General features: G+C 41.1%; 1 protein-coding gene across 1 annotated transcript in view; it reads right to left on the reverse strand.

Annotated features, from left to right (window-relative positions):
• The window catches only part of LOC126299163 (solute carrier family 28 member 3-like), a 407,308-nt gene that overhangs the window by 67,989 nt on the left and 316,266 nt on the right, over positions 1-23,053 (reverse strand). The window contains exons 11-12 of the mRNA XM_049990926.1: positions 14,136-14,295; positions 6,010-6,178 (exon numbers count right to left, since the gene is read on the reverse strand). Of these exons, the coding sequence (XP_049846883.1) occupies positions 6,010-6,178; positions 14,136-14,295 (329 nt within the window). The remainder of the gene's footprint in view (positions 1-6,009; positions 6,179-14,135; positions 14,296-23,053) is intronic.

The following is a 23,053-nucleotide window of genomic DNA, read 5'->3' on the forward strand; positions in this document are numbered from 1 at the left end:
GACAGATAGTCAACCAACATTTAAAAATAAATTAAAAGAATTTCTAGATGACAACTCCTTTTACTCATTGGCTGAATTTTTAGATATAAATTAAGGGAAAAAAACAACAACAACTTAAACATTAGTGTCATGCAATATTTTGAGTAATATAATATCTTGTACAGACATCTTTTATTAACCTGACACGTTCCACATCATTAGAAAGTGTCGTATTCATGATCTATGGAACAAGTATTAATCTAATCTAATCCAATCTCTAATCAATACAAGCCAATGCTAAGAGGTACCTTGTTGCTGTCTTTGGACTTATCTTGATAAAGACTGTTCATCTTGCTGATGTTTTGATCTATACACAGATAGTCATGTTGGGATCCTTTTTCCTGAGTCCATGCAAATTCCTAGTCCTCTTCACTGCATTTATTTGGGCGTTTGATATGTCTCCCCCGCTTATCCTCCTTAAATAAAATATTTAGCTTTTAATGTCATTTTGTGCATAATCTATCATTGTGAATGCACATCTAGTTCTTGTCGCCTAATGAAACACCAAAACCAACTTCAAGAGTCTCAGATGGTTTCTTTTGTTCAATCACATGGGATAGCCATTCACTGCTTATACCAAAGATTGCTAGACAACCGTTCTTACAAATCCGAACATCTACTTCCTTACAGTAACCTTATAGATGTTGGTTGTCTGTTGACTGCTCTTCTCTGGATCATCAGCATACCTCCGCTCGACAGAATTTGTATTCACTGCTCGAAATATACACTCCTGGAAATGGAAAAAAGAACACATTGACACCGGTGTGTCAGACCCACCATACTTGCTCCAGACACTGCGAGAGGGCTGTACAAGCAATGATCACACGCACGGCACAGCGGACACACCAGGAACCGCGGTGTTGTCCGTCGAATGGCGCTAGCTGTGCAGCATTTGTGCACCGCCGCCGTCAGTGTCAGCCAGTTTGCCGTGGCATACGGAGCTCCATCACAGTCTTTAACACTGGTAGCATGCCGTGACAGCGTGGACGTGAACGGTATGTGCAGTTGACGAACTTTGAGCGAGGGCGTATAATGGGCATGCGGGAGGCCGTGAGGATGTACCGCCGAATTGCTCAACACGTGGGGCGTGAGGTCTCCACAGTACATCGATGTTGTTGCCAGTGGTTAGCGGAAGGTGCATGTGCCCGTCGACCTGGGACCGGACCGCAGCGATGCACGGATGCACGCCAAGACCGTAGGATCCTACGCAGTGCCGTAGGGGACCGCACCGCCACTTCCCAGCAAATTAGGGACACTGTTGCTCCTGGGGTATCGGCGAGGACCATTCGCAACCATCTCCATGAAGCTGGGCTACGGTTCCGCACACCGTTAGGCCATATTCCGCTCACGCCCCAACATCGTGCAGCCCGCCTCCAGTGGTGTCGCGACAGGCGTGAATGGAGGGACGAATGGAGACGTGTCGTCTTCAGCGATGAGAGTCGCTTCTGCCTTGGTGCCAATGATGGTCGTATGCGTGTTTGGCACCATGCAGGTGAGCGCCACAATCAGGACTGCATACGACCGAGGCACACAGGGCCAACACCCAACATCATGGTGTGGGGAGCGATCCAAACCGTCATCGAACCCATCGTTCTACCATTCGTAGACCGGCAAAGGAACTTGCTGTTCCAACAGGACAATGCATGTCCGCATGTATCCCGTGCCTCCCAACGTGCTCTAGAAGGTGTAAGTCAACTACCCTGGCCAGCAAGATCTCCGGATCTGTCCCCCATTGAGCATGTTTGGGACTGGATGAAGCGTCGTCTCACGTGGTCTGCACGTCCAGCTCGAATGCTGGTCCAACTGAGGCGCCAGGTGGAAATGGCATGGCAAGCCATTCCACAGGACTACATCCAGCATCTCTACAATCGTCTCTATGGGAGAATAGCAGCCTGCATTGCTGCGAAAGGTGGATATACACTGTACTAGTGCCGACATTGTGCATGTTCTGTTGTCTGTGTCTATGTGCCTGTGGTTCTGTCAGTGTGATCATGTGATGTATCTGACCCCAGGAATGTGTCAATAAAGTTTCCCCTTCCTGGGACAACGAATTCACGGTGTTCTTATTTCAATTTCCAGGAGTGTATAAGCATTTTGAAGACCATTGCTACGTAGATTTCAGAAATCATGCAACAACTTCTCCCATGTAGCTGCAGGTATAATACGAAGCATTTTCTCACATAAGTTCAATCTGACTCTTCTGATTTTGCCTTTTTCACTACACTCTTATAATTACTGTACCCTTTACCACTGTTTTGCTTCTTCTCAACTTCTTTGCACCAATTCTGTGGATTATGTTTCCTCTTTCAATAATTTCCACTGATTTTTCACACTTTAGTCACTGTTTCCCATTTCTAAATCCATCATGTTCATTATTTATATTCTGTAATATGTCAACTGAACACTTCAAACACTCTAAATGACATTTATAAAGTGACTAATATTACATATTATACAAGGATTAATCTTTGTATTTATACTTTTATTAATTCCAATATAATCTACCTCAGCCCCTAAACCTTTTCAAGTTACAGTTAATTATCTGTTGTCTGTTTATCATGTGTAACATTATTGACTTTCCTGCTTATCAGGTATTCGGTATCTTTCCACTGGTGGGAAGCTGAAGTTAGCAGAAGATTAGCCCATTTTTGAAACTACAGAAACAATATGTAGTGAAATGCAAGAAATTCTCTGCATAGTATTACCCCCTAATTTTGATAGTTCCTGTACCCAGCAACAGATGTCAACACTTAAGCTTTTACATTTGAGGATTAGCCTGTTTTTTCACACATGTCTTCGTATGATCCCCCAACCTCAATTTTAAGAACAAAGAAGGAAAGGTGGTATTTGGTAAAATGTAAACAGTCAGGTCTTGGCAAAGTACTTCAAAGAGCTCCTAAATGGAGAAGCTCTATCTGAGACATTCATCTATAAGCAGAAAGAACCAAATCCTAACTCAGAGCCATCTACAGTAGAAGGGGTTAGGAGCATCATAAATATCCTATTGAGTAATAAAGCTGCTTGGTTAGACAGCACCATACCAGAACTCTGGAAGTATGCAAACAATAATATGATCAAACTCACACACAATATAAATAAAATTTTGAAAGAAGAGATGCTTACAGAAGTGTGGACAGTGGCACTAATACATCCTACATACATAAAGGAGACAAGTTGGAGCCTGACAACTGCATAAGAATATCATTAATTACCAGTGACCTATAAACTATTCCCAAAAGCATTTCTGAACAGAGTAGAAAAAGAACTATATCTGCAAATAGCTAAGTAAAAAGATGGCTTCAGAAATTGCAGGTCTTGCACAAACCAAATTTTGAATCCGAAACTGGAAACTGCATATCGAAAACAGACAGGCAAGAATTTTGTGCTCACATTCATAGACTTCATTAAATTCAGTAGACAGACAAAACTGTTCCAAATTTTGGAGGAGAAGAGTTGGACAGAACTGAACTGAAATGATCATATGGCATTTTTGGCCAGTGCAGTGGAACTCGCCAGTGTCTCAGCTTTCATTTCTTACTGGATTACTCAAACTCGATAAATTTGCTATAGTATAAGTTTAAAATTGTAATCTCATACTTTGAATAGTTCTAATGATATAAATAAAACAGTTTTGAACCCTTATATACAGAATGTGTGTTCAAACATGAATGTAATATAAATAATATTGATTTTATTGTTTTTCAAAAAACAAACGTTTTTCAGATATGGATTTATTTTAGAATTTTGTTATCCATCTTTTAATTGCATTTGAAGTCATTAACATTAAAATTGTTAATTACATACTTTCAAAACAAGTTTAGAAATTATTGTTGATAAGCAACACATGTTATGTGAAAGAATCTATGTATTATCCTTGTACTTTTTGGGTCACATGTTGATGGGAAGTAAGATGCGAAAGTTGGTTTTCTATAATGCCCATGTTGCACATCATCTGTCACTGTTTGTTTAAAGGATCATCATTAGGAAAATAAGGAATAAATGTGTCACCAGTGAATATGAACACCTTTGCCTTTTGTTATTTGTATTAAAGCTCAATATTAGAGGAACCCAATTTCATTCTGCATCTTACATGCTTCAAGATCACCACATCATCCAAGGTCAATTCAGAGAAAAGCTTTCAGAGGCGTTTGAGATTGAAACTGGAGTCGGGCAATGAGACCAACTCCCCCATTTGCCTTTATTGTATACTTGATAAGGTTGTCAGAGAAATGAAAGAACTGGGTGGGATATGACTGGGGTGCAAGAAAAAATGGAATCTGGGTAGATTTTTGGGCATTTACAGGTGATATTGTTATATTGTCAGAAACATTTTAAACAGCAGTTAATCATAACACACAACTACAAAGACAAACAGCTCAAGCAGTCCTGCAGATCTCTATTGAGACAAAACAGTATATGATAAACATGAAAGTAGCTCCTAGATGGATAACAACAGAAGATAGGAAAATTCATAAGATTGAGAGATTTAAATACCTTGAAGAATGGATATCTCAGATTTAGAACCAATGGTAACATGAGTAAACAAAGTGAATTTAGCATAAAAACTGACTATAAGCATTTAAAATAAGAAGAATATTTCAGTCAATGCAAAACTGCAACACTACCAGATAATGATCCACCCTGAAGCATTATAGGCAGCAGAAAACCTGAACCTAGTGAGAACAGTAGCACTCACTGGACTAGAACATATGGAAAAAGAGTTTTTCCTCAAAGAACAGGAGACAACTAATATAGAAAGTGAGTGAACCAAGAACTATATACTCAGACATAGAGAATCTCAGACATCATAATGAAATGGAGGAGCATGTTCTTCAGACACATCCTTAGAATGGACCAGGGGAGGCTGACATCAAATAAGATCATTTCTTCAGAAAAAGGGCTCAAAGTATAATGGATCCAACAGATACCAAGGTATTTGGAAGAAATGGCAATACAGGAATCAGAGATTTACAACAGAGATATTCTCAAACAAAAATCTATCTTTTGTAAAACAGTGCTATTACTCAATCCACAAGACATTATTCTTAAGAAGAGTGAGAAAATTAACAAAAAGGTGTGCATGAAGGTAACAGGATGGAAATATGTATAATATAAGATCTAGTACTGTAAACAAGAATAAGAACCATATTCAGTAGTAGCTCCAATAATTCTCACAGACAGCTCTGAAGGTGATAGACAGGGTGTCAAGACTTTATTTCTCTGGAAATACAACAGATTGTGTGTAAAGAGGGCATTGGATCCAAGTATTCAGAAATTTAAGTAGTATTGTTTATTTGATTGTTATTTAATCTCTCTATCCTTTTATCATTCATTTTTGACATTAGAAAATTGATTGTAACTGTGTTGTTTGTATTTAATGTTGTATGATTTTTTTTGTTTAAGTTTCCTACTATCTTATCTGAATTACAAGTACTTTTGTTTTTTCTTCTCTTTAGCTTGCCCAAACAGAAACTTTGTGATTAAAAACATATGTGATTTTAGTTCAGATTTTCTTATAATAAGAATGTATGCCTGTAGGACATCGCATCCATTGAAATTCATGTCAAAATTTCCTAGATAATGTGAATTTCTGCTATAGAGAGGGAAAAACTGTCAGTAACTCTGTACTTTTAGGGCCAAAGTCATTTGTTAGGAAGCTTCGGTTGTACTTCTGTTGATTAACATTTACATAAGTAACAATTTATCACTGTTTTAGTTGGTCTAGTCACTGTTGCATACAATTTCAGTATTATACACATCACACTTTAATTGTTTTTGAAACTTTGGTTACTCTGTGATGTGTTTGGGAATCTATGGACATATGGGAATCTTCAGAAATTAAACAAACATTAATAATTAACATATGTTACTAGCTAGCACTGTAAAGTCATTGTTATTGTTATAAATAACTATTATGTAATGGTATGTTCCATTTTAATGAAGGTTAAACTATGTTACTCATGTTCTAACCTGGAAAGTGACTTCTGGGTGACCAACTAGGCCTCCAAGCCAGGAGATAAGGCCATCCAAGAAGGCCACACAGGCCACAAATGCTATGATATTTGCAATGATACCAAGTACAAGATTTGTAGCTGTCATTGCTCCCTGTGTGGCTGCATCTAAAACACCAGTTGCTTCCCTGTGAAATAATCATAAATTTACCCATAAGAATGTTTTTAAATATAAAATATACTACTATTGAACCTAAAAATGCCATTTTCAGAAACAATTCCACACACAGCATCCATATCTACATATGCAATCCACAAATGACCTTTTGATATGTGGCAGAAGTTATTCTGATAACAATATAATTTACCCTCTACCCTGTTCCAACACATCTATGTAGGAAGAACAACTGTCTATAAGCCTTAATATGGCCACAAATTTCTCTGCTGTTCCTATCACAGTGATTGTATTAGACGGAAATATTGCTTTTTTTCTTGGAGAAGTGTGTTGTTTGGCATCCTGGGAGAATGTTTGCCAGTGAACAAAATAAAAGATTGAGAAAATATTTCATGTGATTATATAATAAAATGCTAATTTCTTAACAAATTTCACTCAGACTTTCCGTTTCCCTTACACTTGGACAACATTCATTTCTAAACACACTGAGTTTCAAATGTTAAATGTAGGAATTAGACAGAAGAGGGAACCAGACTGTTGCATAGATTGCTGTGGCCTTTAATTACTACCAGATAAAACAGTAAGAGTTCATCACTCTGATAATACACTCCTGGAAATTGAAATAAGAAAACCGTGAATTCATTGTCCCAGGAAGGGGAAACTTTATTGACACATTCCTGGGGTCAGATACATCACATGATCACACTGACAGAACCACAGGCACATAGACACAGGCAACAGAGCATGCACAATGTCGGCACTAGTACAGGGTATATCCACCTTTCGCAGCAATGCAGGCTGCTATTCTCCCATGGAGACGATCGTAGAGATGCCGGATGTAGTCCTGTGCAACGGCTTGCCATGCCATTTCCACCTGGCGCCTCAGTTGGACCAGCGTTCATGCTAGACGTGCAGACCGCGTGAGACGACACTTCATCCAGTCCCAAACATGCTCAATGGGGGACAGATCCGGAGATCTTGCTGGCCAGGGTAGTTGACATACACCTTCTAGAGCACGTTGGGTGGCACGGGATACATGCGGACGTGCATTGTCCTGTTGGAACAGCAAGTTCCCTTGCCGGTCTAGGAATGGTAGAACGATGGGTTCGATGACGGTTTGGATGTACCGTGCACTATTCAGTGTCCCCTCGATGATCACCAGAGGTGTACGGCCAGTGTAGGAGATCGCTCCCCACACCATGATGCCGGTTGTTGGCCCTGTGTGCCTCTGTCGTATGCAGTCCTGATTGTGGCGCTCACCTGCACTGCGCCAAACACGCATACGACCATCATTGGCACCAAGGCAGAAGCGACTCTCATCGCTAAAGACGACACGTCTCCATTCGTCCCTCCATTCACGCCTGTCGCGACACCACTGGAGGCGGGCTGCACGATGTTGGGGCGTGAGCGGAAGATGGCCTAACGGTGTGCGGGACCATAGCCCAGCTTCATGGAGACGGTTGCGAATGGTCCTCGCTGATACCCCAGGAGCAACAGTGTCCCTAATTTGCTGGGAAGTGGCGGTGCGGTCCCCTACGGCACTGCGTAGGATCCTACGGTCTTGGCGTGCATCCGTGCGTCGCTGCGGTCCGGTCCCAGGTCGACGGGCACATGCACCTTCCGCTAACCACTGGCAACAACATCGATGTACTGTGGTGACCTCATGCCCCACGTGTTGAGCAATTCGGCGGTATGTCCACCCGGCCTCCCGCATGCCCACTATACGCCCTCGCTCAAAGTCCGTCAATTGCACATACGGTTCATGTCCACGCTGTCGCGGCATGCTACCAGTGTTAAAGACTGTGATGGAGCTCCGTATGCCACGGCAAACTGGCTGACACTGACGGTGACGGTGCACAAATGCTGCGCAGCTAGCGCCATTCGACGGCCAACACGGCGGTTCCTGGTGTGTCCGCTGTGCCGTGCGTGTGATCATTGCTTGTACAGCCCTGTCGCAGTGTCCGGAGCAAGTATGGTGGGTCTGACACACCGGTGTCAATGTGTTCTTTTTTCCATTTCCAGGAGTGTATATTGAACTTTGATATGTCAAATAATGGAAACTCCAGGTAAGAATATCAACAATGTAGGAAAAGGCAGATTACTACTTACTGTAAAGAAGACATGTCAAGTTGCAGACAGGCACAATTAAATGACACACACGTATAGTTTTTGGCTATATGTGTGTGTCATGTGGAAGGATCCAGATGGCTCAGGTAGTGAAGCAGCCACTGAAATCAAGTGTGTTATGTTCAGCTGAATGTTTTGCCACAGGGTGATCTACTTTGCTCTCAGCCACACTTTGGCAGTGGCCTTTCATCCTGGTGGATAGCTGATTGGTAGTCATACCAATATGAAAAGCTGTGTAATTATTGCAGCAGAGCTGGTAAATGACATGGCTGCTTTCACAGGTGAGCCAGTCACTGATGGCATAGGATAAATCTGTGATAGGAATGGAATAGGAAGTGCTGGGTGGGAGGATTGGGCAGGCAGTGCACCTGGTTCTTCCACAGGGGTATGATCCTTATGGCAAGGGGTTGGGACTGGGAGTGGTGTAGGTATGGACTTAGGAAATTCCTAGTCTGGTTCAGATTCACTGATCATATTTTTGTGACTGGACCTGAGGCCAAGACACCCTATGTTTGTTACTTCACAGTCTCAATACCTTCTCTCCCACCCACTGCACCTGGTCCTCCTCAACCCTGTGTGTCACTTTGCTAGATGTTGACCTCCTCCTCTCTGATGGCTCCATCTGCACCTCTGACCACATTAAACCCACCAACCACCAACAGTACCCGCATTTTGACAGCTGTCATCCCTTTAACACCAGAAAATCCTTCCCATATATCCTGGCTACCTGGGGACAGCATATCTGCAGAGAACCAGACCTCCCATGCCATTTCCCCTCACACCCCAAATACTCTCACCACACCTAAAAACCAGGCACAAAAGAGTGTCTGCTTCATCACCCAGTACCATCCCAGACTGGAACACTGGGACCACATACTTCACTGGGACTTTGATTACCTATCATCATGCTCTGAAATGAGGGACATCCTACCCGAGATACTTCCCATCCCTCCTAAACTGGTGTCCCATCACCCACCCGACCTCAACAACATCCTAGTCCATCCCTATGCCACTCCCAACCCCAACTCCTTGCCACAAGGATCATACCGCTATGGAAGACCCAGGTGCACAATCTGCCCAGTCCTTCCATCCAGCACTTCCAATTCCAGTCCTGTCACAGGTTTATACTACCCCATCAGGGGCCAGGCCACCTGTGAAAGCAACCATGTCATTTATCAGCTCTGCTCCAATCACTGCACAGCTTTTTATATTGGTATGACTACCAATCAGCTGTCCACCAGAATGGACAGCCACTGCCAAACTGTGGCCAAAAGCAAAGTAGACTACTCGAGCCATATGGATCATTTCCTCTACCACCAGCTTTTCTGAACTGTGCAGATGGGAGTTAACCTTACAACACATTCCCCCCTCTCATAATTATCCCAGCCTCAACCTATGGTAACATAATGTCACCACACCCTCCACCCAACAGTTTTCACCCCTTCTGTCCTATCATTTCCTCCCCATTCTCATCTCTGACCGTGTTTATTTGCAGCCTTTTGCTACTGCATCTGCCCATCTTTCCCCTATCCTCTCCTTTTCTACTTTTTTCCCTCGCCTCCCTGCCCCACAACCTCCTGACGCTGTGCCTGTTGGCAGTCTAGTCCATGCATGTTCCACCAGACATCATTGGTTTCTCCCCCTGCCTGTACAATACTATCCATCCCTGTTCTCCTTCCCCTTCCCCTTCTGTTTCCCCTTCCCCTTCCCCTTCTCCTTCCCCATCTCCATCCCCTCCAGATTGCTGCTTGCATCCCACATGATGTTGCATTCCGGCTGAGATGCTGGAGTTAGCGGTCATGAGCACGTGAGATGTGCTTGCTCTATGTGTGTGTGTGTGTGTGTGTGTGTGTGTGTGTATGTGTGTGTTTTACTAACAAAGGCTATGTGTCTTTTAATTGTGCCTGTCTGCAACTTGACTTCTCTTCTTTACGGTAAGTTTCCAATCTGTCTTTTCCTACATTGTTGAACTTTCATATCTACCAAACCAGAGAAATGTAAGGCGTGATAGAGGGGTTCAAAACTTATCTTTTTGTCTGTTATAATTAAGTGCAAGTCCCAATAATTATAATTAAGTGCAGTTATTCTAACTGCAAATATATTTTCCATAAATAAAATTCATTGAAGAATTCTATATGATCACACATCTCCACACTGATTTATGAAGTTCATCCCCCTGGTGAGCGTGCAGGAGTGTGGAAGGCTAAGGATTGTCTCATGTATGTTTCACATCTCAAGGAAAAATATAGTAAGTGCAAAATCACACTCATAAGTCAGTCATTGACTCACCTAAACAATGGGAGTAGGTTTCCATCAGAAAATATCAGAAGAAGAAATAAAATACTCCTATAACAGTTGCACGCCCAAAAACAGATGGTACAGACAATGTGCTCTATGTGCAAATGAAGGCTTCTGTGGCCATCATCATCTTCAATGAAATTTTTCTGGGTACATCATGCTGACTTTTTTTCCTTTGTAACAAGTGGTCATGCCAAGTTCTGATAGTTTGTACTATTATCTTACCTTACTTCTAGTAGCAGTTGAAAACAAATATCAATTTTTATTGAATGACAGAAGTTGGAAGGTGAGATTGATAATGTTACTTGACAGTTACTTTTACTTTAGTTACTGCTGGCTGGTATTGATGAATTACTGGGAGGCCAGTACGATAATGTAGATGTGCTCCTGCTGTGCCAAGTGGTGAATAAGACAACACAGTGCGTTATGAGCTGTCAGCCACTATCTTTACCACAGCTCCCAGAGAGGTAGTCTTGTGAGTATGGTTAGCATGTGCATGGGTTTCTGCTCACAACCAAGGTAATGGGAGCTGGTATCCACCACAGACACATATTTTAGTAATCTGTTCACCAATCTCAAACACATTTTGTATTCCTCTCTTGAAGGTAAGTGGCTGCATAGCTGATAGGTGTGCATCCGAGAACTGTATAGTTTTGTCACATTTATTATGGTGTTTTGACATTTCTGACTTCGTGTGTTATATGAGCCATATGTGTCTCTCATGTTGTGTTAGGTATGTACTGTAGGTCATCCCATCCCACCAACGTATACTATTCAGCTTGAAAGTTCCTGATAAATTAAGTCTCTGTGGCAAACTGGGAGAAACTGAGAACCCTCATTTTGCAGGCAATGCTCTTACTGACAGAGATATCAAGACGGATTGTACAGCATACTGCATGAAGTATAGCTCTGATTCTGATGTGTTATCAGTTCATCAGCTTGATTCCAACACTGTTAAGGACTTTTGTCATACATTCACTTATGCCATGGACGTGCATGAAGGTGGCACAGTACTGTTATTCTATCTCCTCCTTCCTTTAGGCTTTTTTTGTTTTTCCCTTAATACATAGGTCCTTTATTGGCTTTCACCTTTGAGAGTCCTGCATGCCCCTGAATTCACACTGAAAGTGTATATAAAGCTCCTCAAAATTCAGATATCAGATACTGCACTGGTTGCTCATCTATCACATGATCACCCTTTAACATCAATGTGACACTAGTGTAACTACTGCAATTGTATGGGTTATCCCAGTTTCAAGATAGTTATTAAATCTTCATCTTAATGAGGTCTAAAAAAGCTTACTGTCAGACAGAATATCATGAAAAATATCTGGAAGGATTGCATTTGTTAGGTGCTATAAAATATACTAAAAATAATTGTCAAGGCTTAGTGCCCATCAAATCTTATACACTGTTGACTGTAGTTCCTGTCTTGTCAAGGAACTGTTACGAGCTGAATGTCTGTGGATGAAACATCCGACAAAACCCTCCCACTCTATAGCAACTTGATGAAGAGGAAGGACTGCTGCATCATGGTGAGGGCATGAGAAAAATATTTGGCTATTGTGTGTGCTAAGCTTCTAGACTAGGCACTACCATACAAGTTAAAGCTAAAATTCATTACAGCAGCCCACGCAGTTTAAGTGCACACCTTCAGAACTTATTCATGCCTGACAGTTACAAATCATCAACAATTGAAACTGCTCAAAAGTGCCTAGCTTAGTGCTGATATTTCCACTCTTTGCATGTATTATGCAAATTTGTGTGACAACAATTGGATTCATAAAGAAGATTCAGCTAATATTCTCAGAAAAAAACAGTGGTTTATGTGGCCTAATGGTATGACAAAGTCTGCATTTATTTGATGCTAGGTAGCATTATTGCATAAGATTTCTGGACATGGGTTAAATCCTTATTCAACATCCAGAAAACATCAATGTCTTCCAGTATCATCAAAATTTTCTTTGTAGATGATGAATTTACAAACTAAAATAAATTTCCTGAAAGCATGTTTTCACTCAACAAAGAAGTAATGTGTTACACCTAGCCATATGACTAATTTCTTTTTATGTTGAATAAAAGCAGATATTCAGTGAAAATGACTTCATTCAATAACTTTTTACCATTTCAAAACACATTGCATATTTGATGTGTTATGAATATGAAAGTGAAACTAATGATTTTGGAACAGTACACTGATTAGCCAGAACATTACCTAATAGCCAGTTGGCACAGATAACAGTGGCAACACTTCATGGCATGAAAGCCCTGAGGCCTTGGTGGGTCACTGAAGGGAGTTGGTTCGACAGCTGCACACACAAGTCAATACAATACAATACAATACAATAAATTCTGGGAAAGGGGGTTGATGAGTTCTGATGTCATCTTCAATCACATCCCAGATGTATTCGACTGAGTTTAGATATGGTGAGCTGGGGGCAAACACATCCATTGGAACTCAGCACTGTGTTTGTTGAACCACTCAATCACACGCATGGTGTTTTAACATGGCACATTATCTTGTTGCAAAATTCCACTTCCATTGGGAAACATGATCATCGTGAAGGGATGTACATGGTCTGCAACCAGTGGAAGACTCATGGTGCCTTGCATGAGCACCACTGCATGAGCATATGTTCCCTTGCAGATAATGGAGCCACCACCAGTTTGACTCCATCCTGCAGTATAGAGGTGCAAGGAGCTGTTCCCCTGGAAGATGATGGATTTGCACCTTCTCATTGGCATGATAAAGAAGGTACCAGGATTCATCAGACCACTCAATGCTCCACCACTGTGTCAATGTCCAGTGCCAATGGTCATGTGCCAATTTCAGCCATAGTTGCTGATGATGTGGTGTTAACATTGGTACATGCATCGGTCATCAGCTGTGAAGGCCCCTCATTAGGAGTGTTCAGTGCCCTGCATATTCGGACACATTTGTAGTCTGCCCATCATTAAAGTCTGATGTTAGTTCCATTGTAGTTTGCTGCCTGTCCTGTTTTACCAGTCTGCCCAGTCTATGTTGACCAACATCAGTAATGAGGGGTGGCTGCCCAACCCCATGATTTTTGGATGTGGCTTCACCTTGTATTTGACACTTGCTGGAGACACTTACCACAGCACTCCTCAAACACCTGACATGTCATGCAGTTTCTGACATGCTCATGCTGAGCCTCTGGGCCATCACAGTCTGCCCTCGATCAAACTAAGACAAATCATGTGTCTTCCCCATTCCATACACAGACAGCACACTCAATGATACTATATGCACTGTGTTTGTGTCTGACTGGTAGTCATTTCTAGCCAGGTGATGCTGCTATCGCCTGAATGGGTTTCTACTGATAGTAGGTCAGTGGTCATAATGCTCTGGCTGATGAGTGTATGAATATTTGTAATTTGAATGACAGTATATAGCAAAAATGTATACAATGTATGCCAATTCTAATGATGTAATTTATTATTTCCAAGCACAGGGCAAATGTAAATGCATATGAAAGGAAAAAAAGAAACACATTTTCTGATACAGAAATGCTGAAACACATTACCCTTTGTCAACTTTGATGTTTTTAATACTGGTCTTGGATTCTTCTGTTTCTGGGTAGAAAAGCTTAGAGTAGCACAGAGCAGCAGGGGCTGACATAACAGATGCTGTTATCACATGGGACGCTTGAACACCGAAGCTAACATATGCAGCTAATACTGTTCCTAAAATAAATCAAGAGATACAGTGAGCAACAGTACAAAATATTTATACATACAGTTTTTATTGTGTACAACTAGTGTTAGGTAAAATATGTTATCACTATTAATTTTTGCATGCTCATTGATATTTAGTAATAGAGATGGTAATGTAAGCTTTTAATTCCTGCATGGAAGGACAGTTTGTGCATGAAGGAGCTGTAAGTTCTGAAAGCTAGATTGTAAATCTCTTTTACATTTCTATGTGTATATCATCAGTCCTATACATTTTACCACCTGCAAGTGAATACTGGCTGGCAATTCTGTCTCATAATTCATTAATTCAGTGCAATATAATTACAGTTTGTAGCTGAGTTCTGATATATTTGCAATGGTGATACATCTATTACAGCTGAGGTTGCCTTTCTAGTGTTCAATTACAGTGTAAGAGTACAAGAGATTTACAATATAGAACTTCATTAGGTGACACAAAAGTGGCTCAGATTTTAAGAGCATATGGGCAGATGAAAGGGAGGTGGCAATGAGATCAGAACCTGAAAAAACAGAATCTTGTATTCACAGAGCTTATACACTGTCCAATTACATTAATATGTACACCTGAATAACCACCTTTTGCAGTGAGGACTGCTGTGACATGCAGGAAGAGAGTCAGTGAGATTCTGGAAGGTACCACCAGGGATGTGGAGCCTTGCTGACTCCAATACCATGGGCAACTGTGCTAGGTTCCTCCATTTAGGATCCATCACGCATGCAGCCTGATCAAAGCGGTCCCACAGAGATTCAATTGAGTTTAAATTCAGTGGGTTTGGTGGTCAGGAGATTAAGGTAAACTCAACCTGGTGCTCTTCAAACCATGCACATATACAGTGAGCTGTGTGACACATTGCACTGCTGGTAGATGCTACTGTGCTGAGGAAAACAAAACTGCATGTATGAGTGGAGATGGTTTCCAAGGATATATGCTTACTTGTGTTCATACATTCTGCTTTCCAGAATGACAAGATCACCCAGAGGATGCCACAGAAACATTCCCCAGATCGTAATACTTCCTCCCCCAGTCTGGACTCTTTGGATGATTGTTGTAGGGTATTTGCTTTCAAATGTTTCATGCTGTCATCTGAAAAGACCACCTGTTGCCACTCGGTGGATGTCCAGTTGCACTACTGGCATGCAAATTCCAGCCTTTGTTGCCAATGAACAGCAGTCAGCATGGGCACACGAACCAGGTACCTGTTACAGAGGCCCATACACAGCAATGTTTGCTGACTGGTCATTGAGGAGATACAGTTGGTAGCCCCTTGGTTCATCTAGGTGGTCAGTTGGTCAACAGTTACACATCTATTCACCCACTCACATCTCTGCAACTGTCATTCACTACTGTCATCAATGGCCTATGGTGCAGCACAGTTGCCTTTATGCTGGTTTTCAGTGCCAATTTGCCGTGCACAGTATACTTTCACCATGGTGGCATGCAAATGGATTACAAATTTAGCCATTTTGGAAATGCTTTCATTCTTGTTCTTTAGTATGTCAGATAAATCACTCCATTTGCACAATGTGACAATGACTGCATTTTTTTTTTCTGTCTCTCTCTGGCATGCTTTATGTACCTTCCACTGCTAGTGCTGCCACCTGCCATCTGTGACTAGGTATTACATGTTAACTTTAAACAAACATGGTGGTCATATTGCTGTAACTTGATTGTGCTATTTAAGATAATATACAATGTGCCATTGTAAGTGATTAGCTACTTAATGTGAGTGAAGAATGTTACAGCAATCAGTCAGTACACTGAGGTGACACAAGTCATGGGATAGCAATATGCACTTATACAGATGGTGGTTGTATCAGGTACAGAACATATAAATGGGTAGTGCATTGGCAGAGCTGTCTTTTGCAATCAGGTGATTCATGTGAAAAGTTTTACAACGTGATTATGGAAGTGCTACAGGAATTAACAGACTTTGAACATGGAATGGTAATTGGAGCTAGATGCAAGGGACATCAATTTCAGAAATCATTATGGAATTAAATGTTCCAAGATCCAGTGTCAAACATGTGCTGAGAATACCAAATTTCAGGCATTACTTCTCACCACAAATGACACAGTGGCCAATGGCCTTCATTTAATGACCAGCATCATTTGGGTCGAGCTGTCAGTGCTAACACACAAGTGACACTGCATGAAACAACTGTATAAATCAGTGTGGGACATATAACAAACATATCCATTAGCAAAAGGCAGCAAACTTTGGAGTTAATGGACTATGGTAGCAGATGACTATTGAGAGTGCCTTTGCTAATAGCAACATCTCTCCTGGGGTCATGACCATTCCAGTTCACAAAGCCATGGACCCAAGTTGTCACCAAGGCACTGTGCAAGCTGGCAGTGGCTCCATAATGGTGTGGTCTCCCTTAATATGCTCAGGTGCTTGGGGAACATTTTCACCCATTCATGGATGCCATATTCCTAAAAATTGCTTGCATTTTTATGGATGACAATGCACCATTTCTTTGGGCCACAATTATTCATGTTTGGTTTGAAGAGTATTGTGGACAATTTGAGAATGGTTTGGCCACCCAGATCAAATGACATGAATCTCACTGAACATTTATGGGACATAACTGAGATGTCAGTTCGTGCACAAAATCCTGCACCAGCAACACTTTCAAAGTTATGGATGGCTATTGAGACAGCATGGCTCAATATTTTTCCAAGGGATTTCCAGTGATTTGTTGAATCTATGCCACATCGAGTTGCTGCAATAGATTGGACAAAAGAAGGTTTGACATGATATTAGTAGGTATCCCATGAGTTTTGTCAACACAGTTCCTGTCAGTAGTAGACTACTAGAAATTACTGCATGTGAAAACTGCTTGTTGCAGAAATAATATTAATTGTTCTGAAATAAGCATGGCAAAGCCTCGTGTGATTAAAAAAGATATGCTGTTATGCAATGCACATTTGAGACTATGAAATCAACAATCTTAGCAAACTGTGTGTTTCTTCATTCTCTACAAATGTATTGTGATCCCTTGCAAGAAGGCAAGATTTATTTTAAGTACCCATAAAAGCCAGTAAATGGTAGCAAGAAAAAATAGCCCCTGTCTCTATGTTTACAACAGCCACCTATCTCACAGTTCTATGGTAATGTGCATGAGATGCAGGCAGGATGATAAACACTACTGCACATAGCAAGTCATAAACTAAGATTTTTTTGTACATCTATTATTGAAACAGGCAGTTGCTCAAAAAGGATTACACTATTCAGCAACAAAATATTTGATCATTTGCCCAACAACATAAAGTGTCTGACAGATAGCAGATCAAGTTTCAAATCTAGCTTAAAATCATTTATTTTGAACAACTCCTTCTATTCCATGGACAAGTTTCTGTTTCAGAACTGCTAAAAATTTGTACCTCTAAATGTAGTTGCATATGTAGAACAAAAAATTTCAGTAATATTAATATGAAAATGATCTACAGAACATGACATAACTAAACTAAACTATGTAATTCACATCAGTCTTGGCCTCTGAAAAACTACAGTGTGCTTTGTGTATCCATAGCACAGACTATGTGAGAACTGTAAATGAGTTTTGTTTATTACACTACAATATAATTTATTATGTACAAGAAAAAGACAATAAACATATAATATAAATATTACATATACAAGGTCCTCCGTAAGTGTGGAACTTCATTGCCAAACTACATTTCTAAATGACCTTCAGTTACCCAAATAAACTACTGTATACTTCTTCTTGCACAAAAGAAATGAATGACTACTGGCAAGGAAACTTAATTGTGTGTTTGTGAGAGAAACTTTATGGAAATACTACATGTTTCCTACCCATCCTCCATGCTTTATTTTCTCCACTAGACAAAATTGCAAATTTTATTATGTCTATGGACTAGGATATTATTATATATCAAAGACTGATGTTTCATATGTACTTATTTTACCATGATAAACAATTCATTAATAGTTTATAAAATATGTTGCAGAAACTTCATTTATTTGTAACTATACAGTCTAATAGTCAGAAACAACAGAAATGGATGGTCTAAAGAACATAATTTGTGTCTAATATCCATAGCAAACTGATGTATTTCACCAGACAGTGACCTAGCCCAGATGTCTTCATTGGAGCACGTGTACAATTAAAATGCACTGAACAACATTTAAGAGCACACGAGAAAGGAAATTAACAATTATCATACACTATAACAGAACAAAAAATTCTTGACAAGTATATTCCACACTACATGATTTATCTTAGTTCTGGTACACAATGAGTTGTGTTAGTATTGCTTTCATTGCCTCATAAATACATTTGAGGACAGTATCCAGGGGACACAGTGATGGGAAAGGCATGTACAGTGAAACTATAGAGCCTTTCAGAATGAAATACAAAAAATGGGCAGTATCTCATTTTGGTTGTAAGAGCTTGACATCACGTGAATACAAAGCTTAGTAGAAGTGAGCAATAGTTCAAATGAATAAGTATTAGGAATAAAAAAATGTAATTATGTTAAAGAAAATGTCCTAGTATTCACAAGTTGATTAACAGAAAAAAACAAGGATGGATAGGTGGAGTGCAGTTTTAATACAAATCCTCTTATGTTTTAGTCCTGTACACATGAATATTCTGATATGCTAACTAGATTAGCACCAGTGTAGGAAGTTTCTCAGGGTACACAAGACATTTTCAGAATGCAAAGTCACAAACTTTTGGTTCATGTTCATCACACCAAGAAGCAAACCATGTACAGCAGCCATAAAATGAGGAGATGATGTGTATCCTGAACATCTCTAACAACAATATTATTTTGATAATGTGAGTTTATTCTTACAGTGGATCTTTTAAAAATGTATTGATTCTGAGCATATAAAGTAGCACTACAATGTGAGACAGTATATTAGAATTTATTTTTTGGTAACATGTGACTTCAAGAATTTTCTGGTTTTTCAAACATAGTGTGTGGGAGATCTTACTCTGGAGTATTTTTGATAAATTTAACCAATCCAAATTCCACACATATTTTTAGGAGAGGCACAGTGTTCTGAAGATAGTATGAATCATCTTGCACACATGCACAAGAGAGTTCATTGCAAGAACCACACAATTCAGTTGTTCCTAAACATCAGAGTCAAATTTAAAGAAATGCTAGATGATAGTAGCTGAAAGCGAATTTGTTTAACTTTTTTTAATATTTAGACTGCAATATAGTTGACAGAGCTCTCATCCATGAACAATACAAACAGTTCCACCAAAACTTTCTACACCATATTCTTCAAAGTGTGCAGTTCATTGGCAAGTTCACATCATCATTGGAGAATCCCTTCCAACACAATCCCACACCATCTCCTCCAACAATCAGTCAGCAAACAGTGGCAAACTCCAATGCAGAATCATCACAAACCATTGTTAATTATTTTTCAAGATAGTACCACTAACAGCAGTGTGGCAGACAGTTGTGCAGAAACCTCTGCCATCTACTCAAAAAGTTGTGATAAACATGTTAAAAATAGGAGTTTCTTGACATTGAAGATGGTTGCAGGTAGAAGCTGTTAAACAGACAGATTCCCCCTGTGCAATTCACCAAAACAATTGCTTGAAAAGGTTATAGGGTTCCAGATGAATACATGTTGTAAAGGTGCTGTCAAAGACAACCACATTGTGTAGAATAGCATGCTGGTTAGCTGGATATTTAAGTTTGTGTTTGACATAGTGTTGTTTTTTATCCTTGTTTTCTACCTGATACATAAGTATGTTCAGTTTATAATATTCATGGGATGATTCAGTAAGAGAAACCTGTTTGTGGACCAAGTTGTGGGAAAGGGGATACATAAGAAATTGTGGTGGGGAGTGTTTCGTGCTTATCTGTAAAGGACATGATGAACTGACCAGCATATTTGAAGGGGCTGTACTTGCAGCTGAGGATGTGATATTCACATATAGCAAGGTTGTAAGGAGGGAACTTTGAAAAGTATGTCTACCTATTGGAGAACGGCACATACCAGATTCTTAAATGAGATGCCACATCAGTATTTAGCCAGGAGGCAGGGGAGCTACTAAAGAGCTCTGGCCTACCTGATGAATCATTGAATAATTTATGGTCATGAGCACCAAGGCCTCCCAGGTAGTATGGTCTGCCTAAAATACATAACGAAGATGTACCACTAAGAACGTCTATCAGCTCTCCTACATACAGGATAGTATTTATCTAAATTATTGGCTTTTATAGTTGGCCACTGTGAAGCAAATGAGGATAGGCCCAAGAGGAATCATGATCAGTCTCATGATTTTTCTTTTTATGAATGTACCAGTAGAAGACATGCTGAAATTATTGGGCACACATTTCTCCCCAGAAATTTTAAAACCGTGCCAACACACCTTGATAAACATGCTTTTTTTTTTGTATGGTATACATTATTATGAAATGACTGACAGAACAACCATGGGCTCAACTTCGTAGCCAGCCACAGCTAATTTTTTTCATTGAGGGCTTTAAAGAATGAGCCATGAAAATTGTTCCCCTTCCCTCCCCTCCCATCCACCTTTCTTCTTCTAATATGTCAACAATACATTTTTTATCTGGCCATAAGACAGTGATGTGCTACAACTGTTCATTAAGGATATTAACATTGTACACACAAATATAATATTTGCAGCATAAATGGAGAAGGAAAGGAAGTTGTCTTCCTGAGATGTGTTGGTCAAATGGAAAGCAGATAGATGATTGACCATTCCGCATATCAAAAACCACAACATATCTCAATGTGCATAGCTTTCATTATCCAGCTCAGAGGGGAGCTATACTGATCACCCCAACACCCAGACTGTTTTGGACAATGACCACGTTATGCAAATTTAGACTTTCTTGGTGAATCTCGATTATGAAGTATTCTTGGGTTATCAGTTGAGTCAAGGTGTTGTTCTGCGGCAAACATCCCAACAAGTGTCCTACTTGTCACCTTCGGGCAAAGTGTTGTATTCTTGTAATGTCCAGTTCTTTATAGCTGATGGACTGCAGGCTCCTATGCCTTGTCTGCATTGGCAGCACAAATTGTGCATCTCTGGAAGGGGTCTCATCGTTTGTGTTGGGGGAGTTGTGGCCAGTGGCGGTGGGGGCTCCCTGTGTGCTCGTAGTTGTGGGTGTCTCTTCCAGGTAAGGCCTGTCCATTCCATCTGCTGCCTGCACTGGTTTTTCATCAGAACATTCTTGCCATATTTTAATTATCACTGCATCCCATGTGGTTCTAAGTTGGAAACCACTATCTCAGTTGACAAGGTTCTCATGGACCTGTATCTCTACAGCCTTGTTGAAGATTGAATCCCAGAACTTATTTTCCCTGCTCAACAGCTTTGTTTGTTCAAAATCAGACATATGGTTTTCCTTGAGACTGTGTTCCACCACTGCAGAGATCTCCATTTCGCCTAGGCGAACGATCCTTACACATTCTCAGCTGTGTTGTGATATACATTGCCCAGCCTGGCCACTGTACTGTTTGCCACACTCGCAGCTGATGGGCTTAGTGTCTTCTTTACATATGCATTCTCTCTCCTTCTTTCTCAGTTGCAAAGCACATCTTATCTATATCTCAGAACAAGCATTCTTGTGAAAGGTTTCTCTCAAGTGCTGCAGTTTGGCAGGTAGACTCTCCTTGTCACATATGTCTCGTGCTCTGTGCACCAAGGTGGAGAGCATGGATTTGTGTTGTGCTGGATGATAACAGCTACTTGCATTAAGGTACAGGTCGGTGTGTGTCTTCTAGCTACACTCCTGGAAATTGAAATAAGAACACCATGAATTCTTTGTCCCAGGAAGGGAAAACTTTATTGACACATTCCTGGGGTCAGATACATCACATGACCACACTGACAGAACCACAGGCACATAGACACAGGCAACAGAGCATGCACAATGTCGGCACTAGTACAGTGTATATCCACCTTTCGCAGCAATGCAGGCTGCTATTCTCCCATGGAGACGATCGTAGAGATGCTGGATGTAGTCCTGTGGAATGGCTTGCCATGCCATTTCCACCTGGCGCCTCAGTTGGATCAGCGTTCGTACTGGACGTGCAGACTGCGTGAGACGACGCTTCATCCAGTCCCAAACGTGCTCAATGGGGGACAGATCCGGAGATCTTGCTGGCCAGGGTAGTTGACTTACACCTTCTAGAGCACGTTGGGTGGCACGGGATACATGCGGACGTGCATTGTCCTGTTGGAACAGCAAGTTCCCTTGCCGGTCTAGGAATGGTAGAACGATGGGTTCGATTACGGTTTGGATGTACCGTGCACTATTCAGTGTCCCCTCGACAATCACCAGAGGTGTACGGCCAGTGTAGGAGATCGTTCCCCACACCATGATGCTGGGTGTCGGCCCTGTGTGCCTCGGTCGTATGCAGTCCTGATTGTGGCGCTCACCTGCACGGCGCCAAACACGCATACGACCATCATTGGCACCAAGGCAGAAGCGACTCTCATCGCTGAAGACGACACGTCTCCATTCTTCCCTCCATTTATGCCTGTCGCGACACCACTGGAGGCGGGCTGCGCACGATGTTGGGGCGTGAGCGGAAGACGGCATAACGGTGTGCGGGACCGTAGCCCAGCTTCATGGAGACGGTTGCGAATGGTCCTCGCCGATACCCCAGGAGCAACAGTGTCCCTAATTTGCTGGGAAGTGGCGGTGCGGTCCCCTACGGCACTGCGTAGGATCCTACTGTCTTGGCGTGCATCTGTGCGT

This window comes from Schistocerca gregaria, chromosome X (genome assembly GCF_023897955.1).
Source record: "Schistocerca gregaria isolate iqSchGreg1 chromosome X, iqSchGreg1.2, whole genome shotgun sequence".
NCBI classification, from domain to species: Eukaryota; Metazoa; Arthropoda; class Insecta; order Orthoptera; family Acrididae; genus Schistocerca; species Schistocerca gregaria.